The 12,839-nt window shown below is 42.2% G+C and overlaps 1 protein-coding gene across 1 annotated transcript in view; it reads right to left on the bottom strand.

Annotated features, from left to right (window-relative positions):
* Positions 1 to 10,678: 10,678 nt before the first annotated feature.
* Positions 10,679 to 12,839, bottom strand: part of LOC311118689 (ectonucleoside triphosphate diphosphohydrolase 1-like) — a 64,318-nt gene continuing 62,157 nt past the window's right edge. The window contains exon 10 of the mRNA XM_084193476.1: positions 10,679 to 11,042. Within this exon, the coding sequence (XP_084049602.1) occupies positions 10,824 to 11,042 (219 nt within the window). The 3' untranslated portion in view covers positions 10,679 to 10,823. The remainder of the gene's footprint in view (positions 11,043 to 12,839) is intronic.

Raw genomic sequence — 12,839 nt, 5'->3', positions numbered from 1 at the left:
AACGGGACTCTAACCCGGACGCTTATAAGAAATCCCGCTATGACCTCCGACGAACCATCAAACAGGCAAAGAGTCAATACAGGTCTAAGATTGAATCATACTACACTGGCTCTGACGCTCGTCGGATGTGGCAGGGCTTGAAAACTATTACAGACTACAAAGGGAAGCACAGCCGCGAGCTGCCCAGTGACACAAGCCTACCAGACGAGCTAAACCACTTCTATGCTCGCTTCGAGGCAAGCAACACTGAAGCATGCACGAGAGCACCAGCTGTTCCGGACGACTATGTGATCACGCTCTCCGTAGCCGATGTGAGTAAGACTTTTAAGTAGGTCAACATTCACAAGGCCGCAGGGCCAGACGGATTACCAGGACGTGTACTCCGAGCATGTGCTGACCAACTGGCAAGTGTCTTCACTGACATTTTCAACATGTCCCTGACTGAGTCTGTAATACCAACATGTTTCAAGCAGACCACCATAGTCCCCGTGCCCAAGAACTCTAAGATAACCTGCCTAAATGACTACCGACCCGTAGCACTGACGTCTGTAGCCATGAAGTGCTTTGAAAGACTGGTCATGGCTCACATCAACAGCATAATCCCAGAAACCCTAGACCCACTCCAATTTGCATACCGCCCCAACAGATCCACAGATGATGCAATCTCTATCGCACTCCACACTGCCCTTTCCCACCTGGACAAGAGGAACACCTACGTGAGAATGCTATTCATTGACTACAGCTCAGCATTCAACACCATAGTGCCCTCTAAGCTCATCACTAAGCTAAGGATCCTGGGACTAAACACCTCCCTCTGCAACTGGATCCTGGACTTCCTGACGGGCCGCCCCCAGGTGGTAAGGGTAGGTAACAACACATCTGCCACACTGATCCTCAACACGGGGGCCCCTCAGGGGTGCGTGCTCAGTCCCCTCCTGTACTCTCTGTTCACCCATGACTGCATGGCCAGGCACGACTCCAACACCATCATTAAGTTTGCCGACGACACAACAGTGGTAGGCCTGATCACCGACAACGATGAGACAGCCTATAGGGAGGAGGTCAGAGATCTGGCCGTGTGGTGCCAGGACAACAACCTCTCCCTCAACGTGACCAAGACAAAGGAGATGATTGTGGACTACAGGAAAAAAAAGAGGACTGAGCACGCCCCCATTCTCATCGACGGGGCTGTAGTGGAACAGGTTGAGAGCTTCAAGTTCCTTGGTGTCCACATCACCAACGAACTATCATGGTCCAAACACACCAAGACAGTCGTGAAGAGGGCACGACAAAGCCTATTCCCCCTCAGGAGACTAAAAAGATTTGGCATGGGTCCTCAGATCCTCAAAAAATTCTACAGCTGCACCATCGAGAGCATCCTGACTGGTTGCATCACCGCCTGGTATGGCAACTGCTTGGCCTCTGACCGCAAGGCACTACAGAGGGTAGTGCGTACGGCCCAGTACATCACTGGGGCAAAGCTCCCTGCCATCCAGGACCTCTATACCAGGTGGTGTCAGAGGAAGGCCCTCAAAATTGTCAAAGACTCCAGCCACCCTAGTCATAGACTGTTCTCTCTGCTACCGCACGGCAAGCGGTACCGGAGTGCCAAGTCTAGGTCCAAAAGACTTCTCAACAGCTTCTACCCCCAAGCCATAAGACTCCTGAACAGCTAATCATGGCTACCCGGACTATTTGCACTGCCCCCCCCACCCCATCCTTTTTACGCTGCTGCTACTCTGTTAAGTATTTATGCATAGTCACTTTAACTCTACCCACATGTACATATTACCTCAACTACCTCAACTAGCCGGTGCCCCCGCACATTGACTATGCAACGGTACCCCCCTGTATATATAGCCTCCCTACTGTCACTTTATTTTACTGTATATATAGCCTCCCTACTGTCACTTTATTTTACTTCTGCTCTTTTTTTCTCAACACTTTTTTGTTGTTGTTTTATTCTTACTTTTTTGTTTAAAATAAATGCACTGTTGGTTAAGGGCTGTAAGTAAGCATTTCACTGTAATGTCTGCACCTGTTGTATTCGGCGCATGTGACCAATACAATTTGATTTGATTTGATTTGATTTGAGATGGGGGGCAATCAATTCACATATGGTGTCCAGGGCACAGCTGGGGGCTGAGGGGGGTCTGTAGCAAGCGGCAACAGTGAGAGATTTATTTCTGGAAAGGTGGATTTTTTGAAGTAGAAGCTCAAACTGTTTGGGCACAGACCTGGATAGTATGATAGAGCTCTGCAGGCTATCTCTACAGTAGATTGCAACTCCACCCCCTTTGGCAGTTTTATCTAGACGGAAAATGTTATAGTTGGGGATGGACATTTCAGAATTTTTGGTGGCCTTCCTAAGCCAGGATTCAGACACTGCTAGAACATCAGGGTTGGCGGAGTGTGCTAACGCAGTGAATAACTCAAACTTAGGAAGGAGGCTTCTGATATTTACGTGCAGAAAACCAAGACTTTTACCGTTACAGAAGTCAACAAATGATAGCTCCTGGGGAGTAGGAGTGATACTGGGGGCTGCAGGGCCTGGGTTAGCCTCTACATCACCAGAGGAACAGAGGAGGACTAGAATAAGGATACGACTAAAGGCTTTAAGAACTGGTCTTCTAGTGCGTTGGGTACATAGAATAAAGGGGGCAGTTCTCCGGGCGTTGTAGAAAAGATTCAGGGCATTATGTACAGAAAAGGATATGGAAGGATATGAGTACAGTTCAGGTAACCCTAAGCGTTGGGTAACAATGAAAGAGATAGCATCACTGGAGGCACCGATTGAGCCGGTCTCGGCGTGTGTATGGGGGGTGGAACAAAGGAACTATTTGAGGCAGTTTGAGAGGGACTAGGGGTTCTACAGTGAAATTGTATAATAAGAACTAACCCAAACAGCAATAGGCATAATTGACATGGGAGAGAGGCATAAAGCAGTCACAGGTGTTATTAGAGAGAGCTAAGACAACAACTGGTAATAGCGATAACGTTTGGGCTAAGGCTAAACAGAATTAACAGGACAGGGTACCGTGTAAAGGAACAGTCCAGCAGGCATCAGCTGTGCAGCTGAGTGATCATAAGGTCATAAGGTCCAGTGAACAGCAATATGTGAGTCCGAGAGCAGTTCAAATTGGTGCTTCAGCACAATGCCCTACATTCCTCACACCACCGTCTTATCTCAAAGTTATCTGTTAACTATAGGAAACATGTATGTTGAACTGATTTTAGGAATACTTTTTTTCTTAGCCTGACTTTCCATAAGATTCTATAAATAACCAATCACTAAATCCCATTTCGGGTTGCTTACAGCTGTATTATCAATTATATATTTTCTCGCTACCTGTAATTTATCCCTTTTAAAACTACCATCTTGAGGATAGTCATTATCTGTCCATGCTGATAAATCACTGAGATATGGTTCCACATAGAAAAATCCTAATTTAATTAACATCCATTCGCATGGTGTTTGATCTTCGATACTTTTAAAAGAGATATGTTTTAGATGCGGATTTGTCTGCAATAATTTCGTCATTACCTTTCATTCTCTACGAGGTAAATCAAGTTCTGATTTATTCTTAATGGTCACTGTCCTGCCAGATACCGGTCTACTGAGTTGACTTCCTCAACAACATCTGGTAACCATCAGTGGGCACTCCCCACTCTGATGGTATCACCTTGTACCCAAGTCAGTATATTCCATCTATCAATCTTTCTAAGATAAACACGAGTAAGCTCCCTCGACATACTGGAATCCTTGGCATTCAGACTCTGTGGCACCAAGAGTTACCTATCTAACATATTTAAATTTGTTCCTACAACACTATGAAAAGACGTCATATCAAAACCTGTTATAAACCTATTAAGAGCCTGTTCATATAGTCAATACAAACCTGTTATAAACAGTGTCCCCAGCAAAGCACCCCCACAACATAACACCTCCTCCTCAGTGCTTTACGGTGGGAACTACACATGCAGAGATCATCCGTTCACCCACACTGCGTCACGGCGGTTGGAACCAAAAATCTCAAATTTGGACTCCAGACCAAAGGACAGATTTCCTCCAGTCTAATGTCCATTGATCGTGTTTCTTGGCCCAAGCAGGTCACTTCTTCTTATCGGTGTCCTTTAGTAGCGGTTTCTTTGCAGCAATTCGACCTGTTCATATAGTCAGTACAAACCTGCTGTAAACCTGTTCATATAGTCAGTACAAACCTGCTGTAAACCTGTTCATATAGTCAGTACAAACCTGCTGTAAACCTGTTCATATAGTCAGTACAAACCTGCTATAAACCTGTTCATATAGTCAGTACAATCCTGCTGTAAACCTGTTCATATAGTCAGTACAAACCTGTTATAAACCTGTTCATATAGTCAGTACAAACCTGCTGTAAACCTGTTCATATAGTCAGTACAAACCTGCTGTAAACCTGTTCATATAGTCAGTACAAACCTGCTGTAAACCTGTTCATATAGTCAGTACAAACCTGCTGTAAACCTGTTCATATAGTCAGTACAAACCTGCTATAAACCTGTTCATATAGTCAGTACAAACCTGTTATAAACCTGTTCATATAGTCAGTACAAACCTGCTGTAAACCTGTTCATATAGTCAGTACAAACCTGCTGTAAACCTGTTCATTAAGGCAATACAAACCTGTTATAAACCTATTATAAAACGTTCATTATAGTCAATACAAAAATGCAATACAAACCTGTTATAAACCTGTTCATATAGGCAATACAATCCTATTATAATCCTATTATAAACCTGTTCATATAGGCAATACAATCCTATTATAATCCTATTATAAACCTGTTCATATAGTCAATACAAACCTGTTATAAACTTATTAGATTTGTAGCTTAAGAAACAAGGTTCATGAAATTAATAAGTTGCTAGTAACAGATGACATTCATATTCTGACAATCTCTGAAACTCACTTAGATAATACCTTTGATGATACAGTGGTAGCAATACAAGGTTATAACATTTACAGAAAATACAGAAATGCCAATGGTGGAGGTGTTGCTGTTTATATTCAGAACCACATTCCTGTAAAGATTAGAGAGGATCTCACGTTAAATACTGTTGAAGTAATATGGCTGCAGGTTCATCTGCCTCACCTAAAGCCCATTCTTGTGGGAAACTGCTATAGACCATGAAGTGTTAACAGTCAGTATCTGGATAACATGTGTGAAATGCTTGATAATGTATATGATATCAACAGAGAGGTATATTTTCTGGGTGATTTAAATATTGACTGGCTTTCATCAAGCTGCCCACTCAAGAGAAAGCTTCAAACCAGTGCCTGCAACCTGGTTCAGGTTATCAGTCTACCTACCAGGGTAGTTACAAACAGCACAGGAATGAAATCATCAACATGTATTGATCACATATTTACTAATGCTGCAGAAATGTGCTTGAAAGCAGTATCCAGATCCATCGGATGTAGTGATCACAATAGGGTATCCATATCTAACCAGTGGTGTAAAGTACTGAAGTAGTTTTTGGTGGTATCTGTACTTTACTATTTATATTTTTGACAACTTTTACTTCACTACATTCCTAAAGAAAATAATGTACTTTTTACTCCATACATTTTCCCTGACACCCAAATGTAACGGTGACTAACCCCAATCCGTACACATTTGTGCAACCGTGGCATTCAAACAAGGCTGCAATGAAAACTAATGAGACTGTAGTGACTGTCTTGGCATCAGAATGAAAACTAATGGGACTGTAGCGACTGTCTTGGCATCAGAATGAAAACTAATGGGACTGTAGCGACTGTCTTGGCATCAGAATGAAAACTAATGGGACTGTAGCGACTGTCTTGGCATCAGAATGAAAACTAATGGGACTGTAGCGACTGTCTTGGCATCAGAATGAAAACTAATGGGACTGTAGCGACTGTCTTGGCATCAGAATGAAAACGAATGGGACTGTAGCGACTGTCTTGTCATCAGAATGGAAACTAATGCAACTGTAGCGACTGTCTTGGCATCAGAATGAAAACTAATGGGACTGTAGCGACTGTCTTGGCATCAGAATGAAAACTAATGGGACTGTAGCGACTGTCTTGGCATCAGAATGGAAACTAATGGGACTGTAGCGACTGTCTTGGCATCAGAATGAAAACTAATGGGACTGTAGCGACTGTCTTGGCATCAGAATGGAAACTAATGGGACTGTAGCGACTGTCTTGGCATCAGAATGAAAACTAATGGGACTGTAGCGACTGTCTTGGCATCAGAATGAAAACTAATGGGACTGTAACGACTGTCTTGGCATCAAAATCCGTGGTGTGAACTACGTTTCATTCAAGCGTTGATTGACATGGTAATAGCCCAATAGTATCGGGGAAAAGTTGAAAAAAACGGACCCCTCTGACGCTGTACGTTAAATTGTGTTGTGTCACGACGCATTATTCAACTCATTCTGGCCGTACAGCCTCTTTCATCCAGGTGTAGCGCTTCTCTCGCCGATAAAAAACAAGAAATGATCAATGGTGATTGTAAAGTTAATTACTCGTGAGTTCATCAATAGTTAATTCAATCAATTGTACATTTTTTGCGTAATCACTGCGAGCCATCATGACTCTCAAAAACCGTGACAGCCGCAGTTTAATTGTGAATATAAATTTAGCGCCACCTTAAAAACCCTATTCAAATTTGACACAAATCTTCAAATAGGTATGTTCTTTGGCTTGCAAGCCCCCCCCCCCCTTTTCCCTCCAAACATAACAATGGTCATTATGGCCAAACAGCTCTATTTTTGTTTCATCAGACCAGAGGACATTTCTCCAAAAAGTGCGATCTTTGTCCCCATGTGCAGCTGCAAACCGTAGTCTGGCTATTTTTATGGCGGTTTTGGAGCAGTGGCTTCTTCCTTGCTGAGCGGCCTTTCAGGTGATATAGGACTCATTTCACTGTGGATATAGATACTTTTGTACCTGTTTCATCCAGCATCTTCACAAGGTCCTTTGCTCTTGTTCTGGGATTGATCCTTAGGAGACAGAACACGTTGTGGAAATTGCTCCCAAGGATGAACCAGACTTGTGGAGGTCTACACATGCCAAGCAAAGAGGCACTGAGTTTGAAGGTAGGCCTTGAAATTCATCCACAGGTACACCTCCAATTGACTCAAATGATGTCAATTAGCCTATCAGAAGCTTCTAAAGCCATGACGTCATTTTCTGGAATTTTCCAAGCTGTTTAAAGGCACAGTCAACTTACTGTATGTAAACTTCTGACCCACTGGAATTGTGATACAGTGAATTATAAGTGAAATAATCTGTCTGTAAACAATTGTTGGAAAAATTACTTGTGTCATGCACAAAGTAGATGTCCTAACCGTCTTGCCAAAACGATAGTTTGTTAACAAGAAATTTGTGGAGTGTTTGAAAAACGAGTTTTAATGACTCCAACGTAAGTGTATGTAAACTTCCGACTTCAACTGTACTCATTCAAGGGTTTTTCTTGATTTTTACTATTTTATTTACATTGTAGATTAATACTGAAGACATCAAAACTATGAAATAACACATATGGAATCATGTAGTAACCAAAAAAGTTTTTTCTTTTTTAAATCAAATTATATTGTCACACTCGTCGGAGGAAGAAGTGGACCAATGCGCAGCGTGATAAGTGAACATACTTCTTTTATTCCAGAACAAAACAACAAACGATACGAAACGTGCAGTCCTACGGTTACACAAACCAAACGGAACAAGATCCCACAACACACTGTGGAAAACAGGCTGCCTAAGTATGGTTCCCAATCAGAGACAACAAGCAACAGCTGATTCACGTTGCCTCTGATTGAGAACCACACCGGCAAACATAGAAACAAATGAACTAGAATATCACCCTAGCACACAAAACACAAAGAAACAACACACCCTGGCTCAACATAACAGAGTCCCAGAGCCAGGGCGTGACATATATTTTATATTTGAGATTCTTCTAATAGCCACCCTTTGCCTTGATGACAGCTTTGCACACATTCTCTCAACCAGCTTCATGAGGTAGTCACCTGGAATGTATTTCAATTAACAGATGTGCCTTGTTAAGAGTTAATTTATGGAATTTCTTTCCTTCTTAATGCATTTGAGCCAATCAGTTGTGTTGTGACAAGGTAGGGGTGGTATACAGAAGATAGCCCTATTTGGTAAAAGACCAAGTCCATATTATGGCAAGAACAGCTCAAATAAGCAAAGAGAAACGACAGTCCATCATTACTTTAAGACATGAAGGTCAATCAGTACAGAAAATTTGAAGATCTTTCTTCAAGTGCAGTCGCAAAAAACATAAAGCACTATGATGAAACTGGCTCTCATGAGGACCGCCACAGGAATGGAAGACCCAGAGTTACCTCTGCTGCAGAAGATAAGTTCATTAGAGTTACCAGCCTCAGAAATTGCAGCCCAAATAAATGCTTCACAGAGTTCAAGTAACAGACACATCTCAACATCAACTGTTCAGAGGAGACTATGTGAATCAGGGCTTCATGGTTGAATTGCTGCAAAGAAACCACTACTAACGGACACCAATAAGAAGAAGAGACTTGCTTGGGCCAAGAGGTGTTATGGTGTGGGGGTGCTTTGCTGGTGACACTGTCTGTGATTTATTTAGAATTCAAGGCACGCTTAACCAGCATGGCTACAACAGCATTCTGCAGCGATACACCATCCCATCTGGTTTGGGCTTAGCTATCATTTGTTTTTCAACAGGCCAATGACCCACACACCTCCAGGCTGTGTAAGGGCTATTTTACCAAGAAGGAGAGTGATGGAGTGCTGCATCAACCAAATTGAGATGGTTTGGGATGAGTCGGACTTTGCTTTGAGACACACTGCTTTGAGTAAAGCCAGTGTGTCTATGTATACGGATGACTCAACACTATACACCTCAGCTACTGCAGCGACTGAAATGACTGCAACACTTAACAAAGAGCTGCAGTTAGTTTCAGAATGGGTGGCAAGGAATAAGTTAGTCCTAAATACTTCAAAAGCAATGTATTTGGGACAAATTATTCACTAAACCATAAACCTCAACTAAATCTTGTAATAAATAATGTGGAAATTGAGCAAGTTGAGGTGACTAAACTGCTTGGAGTAACCCTGGATTGTAAACTGTCATGGTCAAAACATACTGATACAACAGTAGCTAAGATGGGGAGAAGTCTGTCCATAATAAAGCGCTGCTCTGCCTTCTTAACAGCACTATCAACAAGGCAGGTCCTACAGGCTCTAGTTTTGTCACACCTGGACTACTGTTCTGAAATCTGTTATGAATGTATTGTAATGTTTTTAGAAAGAGTATCTGCTACCTTGGCAGCAGCTAATGGGGATCCATAATAAATACAAATGCAAATACACCTTTTATAAACCTGTTCACATAGTCAATGCAAATCCGTTATAAACCTGTTCATATAGGCTTACGAAATACGAACATGTTGTAAACCTATTATAAACCTGTTAAAAATCTGTTCATATAGTCAATACAAACATGTTATAAACCAGTTCATATAGTCAATACATACCTGATATAAAACTATTCATATAGTCAACACATACCTGTTAAAAACCTATTATAAATCTGTTCATATAGTCAATATATACCTCTTATAAACCTGTTCATACAGTCAATACAATCCTGCTATAAACCTGTTATAAACCTGTTCATATAGGCAATACGTCATTTTTACATCATTTGAATATGTCATTTGAATATGTCAGGTGAGTATGTCATGTGAATATGTCATGTGAATATGTCAGGTGAATATGTCAGGTGAGTATGTCATTTGAATATGTCAGGTGAGTATGTCATGTGAATATGTCAGGTGAGTATGTCATGTGAATATGTCAGGTGAGTATGTCATGTGAATATGTCAGGTGAGTATGTCATGTGAATATGTCATGTGAATATGTCAGGTGAATATGTCAGGTGAGTATGTCATGTGAATATGTCAGGTGAGTATGTCATGTGAATATGTCAGGTGAGTATGTCATGTGAATATGTCAGGTGAATATGTCATGTGAATATGTCATGTGAATATGTCATGTGAATATGTCAGGTGAGTATGTCATGTGAATATGTCATGTGAATATGTCAGGTGAGTATGTCATTTGAATATGTCAGGTGAGTATGTCATGTGAATATGTCAGGTGAGTATGTCATGTGAATATGTCAGGTGAGTATGTCATTTGAATATGTCATGTGAATATGTCAGGTGAATATGTCAGGTGAATATGTCAGGTGAGTATGTCATGTGAATATGTCAGGTGAATATGTCAGGTGAATATGTCAGGTGAGTATGTCAGGTGAATATGTCATGTGAGTATGTCATGTGAATATGTCAGGTGAGTATGTCATGTGAATATGTCAGGTGAGTATGTCATGTGAATATGTCAGGTGAGTATGTCATGTGAATATGTCAGGTGAGTATGTCATGTGAATATGTCAGGTGAATATGTCAGGTGAATATGTCAGGTGAGTATGTCAGGTGAATATGTCATGTGAGTATGTCATGTGAATATGTCATGTGAATATGTCATGTGAATATGTCAGGTGAGTGTGTCATGTGAATATGTCATGTGAGTGTGTCATGTGAATATGTAATCTGAACATTCTTTCAAAGAGTCAATAAATGACAGTCAGTCAGTCGGTCCGTTTTTATACGTCTGAACTTTACTGGAGAATAAGAAGCATAACATTATGAGATACATTTTAGAAACATCATGTTCACACACACACACACACACACACACACACACACACACACACAGGTGTCCATATTGTGTCCAGTGCGTCTATATCATCTGTGTCTGGGAGTTGCAGCGCGGCCACCGGGATCGGAGACTGAGGAAGAGGAGGAAGAGGAGGAAGAAGAAGAGGAGGAGAGAGATGAAGAATTGGACGGTGATGTAGCCGGCGTGAGGAAGAGGAGGAGTGTCTGGAGCCTCGGCTGGAATCATATTGGTCAGATTCAGCATGTAGCCCAACGTCCAACCTGCATCACTACCTGAAATCTACACACACACACACACAAACACACAAAACATCACAGTCAGTGTTGAAGATATATTTCAGAAAGTCAAGAGAACAGGATATAGAATCTAAATGATCCTCAGTAGAGAACATTGTTCAGGTCAAATCAAAATCAAATCAAATCAAATGTATTGGTCACATACACATGGTTAGCAGATGTTATTGCTAGTGTAGTGAAATGCTTGTGCTTCTAGTTCCGACAGTGCATTAATATCTAGCAAGTAATATCTAACAGTTCCACTACAAATATCTAATACACAGAAATCTAAGTAAAGGAATGGAATAAGAATATATACAGTGATGGAAAAGAAGTATTTGATCCCCTGCTGATTTTGTAAGTTTGCCCACTGACAAAGAAATGATCAGTCTATAATTTTAATGGTAGGTTTATTTAAACAGTGAGAGACAGAATAACAACAAATAAAGTGGCATTATTAAAGTGACCTGTGTTCCATTTATTAAAGTGGCCAGTGATTTTCAAGTCTGTATGTAGGCAGCTGCCTCTCTGTGCTAGTGATGGCTATTTAACAGTCTGATGGCCTTGAGATAGAAGCTGTTTTTCAGTCTCTCGGTCCCAGCTTTGATGCACCTGTACTGACCTCGCCTTCTGGATGATAGCGGGGTGAACAGGCAGTGGCTCGGGTGGTAGTTGTCCTTGATTATCTTTTTGGCCTTCCTGTGACATCGGGTGCTGTAGGTGTCCTGGAGTGCGGGCAGTGTGCCCCCGGTGATGCGTTGGGCAGACCGCACCACCCTCTGGAGAGTCCTGCGGTTGTGGGCGGTGCAGTTGCTGTACCAGGCGGTGATACAGCCCGACAGGATGCTCTTAATTGTGACTCTGTAAAAGTTTGTGAGGATCTTAGGGGCCAAGCCAAATTTCTTCAGCCTCCTGAGGTTGAAGAGGCTCTGTTGCGCCTTCTTCACCACACTGTCTGTGTGGGGTGGACCATTTCAGTTTGTCAGTGATATGTACGCCGAGGAACTTAAAACTTTCCACCTTCGCCACTGCTGTCCCGTCAATGTGGATAGGGGGGTACTCCCTCTGCTGTTTCCTGAAGTCCACGATCATCTCCTTTGTTTTGTTGATGTTGAGTGAGAGGTTATTCTCCTGACACCACACTCTGAGAGCCCTCACCTCCTCCCTGTAGGCTGACTCATCGTTGTTGGTAATCAAGCCTACTACTGTTGTGTCGTCTGCATACTTGTTGGAGGCGTGCATGGCTATGCAGTCATGGGTGAACAGGGAGTACAGGAGGGGGCTGAGCACACACCCTTGTGGGGCCCCAGCGTTGAGGATCAGTGAAGTGGAGATGAGCTTGGAAGGTACTACGGTGTTGAATGCTGAGCTATAGTCAATGAACAGCATTCTTACATAGGTATTCCTCTTGTCCAGATGGGATAGGGCAGTGTGCAGTGTGATGGCGATTGCATCATCTGTGGACCTATTGGGGCGGTGAGCAAATTGAAGTGAGTCTAGGGTGACAGGTAAGGTAAATAATAATAATAATATAATATGCCATTTAGCAGACGCTTTTATCCAAAGCGACTTACAGTCATGCGTGCATACATTTTTTTGTGTATGGGTGGTCCCGGGGATCGAACCCACTACCTTGGCGTTACAAGCGCCGTGCTCTACCAGCTGAGCTACAGAGGACCATGAGGTGATATGATCCTTGACTAGTCTCTCAAAGCACTTCATGATGATAGAAGTGAATGCTACGGGGCGATAGTCATTATAGTCATTTAGCTCAGTTACCTTTGTATTCTTGGGTACAGGA

Source organism: Coregonus lavaretus, assembly GCF_964263955.1.
Source record: "Coregonus lavaretus genome assembly, contig: HAP1_SCAFFOLD_207, whole genome shotgun sequence".
NCBI classification, from domain to species: Eukaryota; Metazoa; Chordata; class Actinopteri; order Salmoniformes; family Salmonidae; genus Coregonus; species Coregonus lavaretus.
Note: the sequence above shows the minus strand (reverse complement) of the source record. Positions and strands in the feature narration are given on the sequence as shown.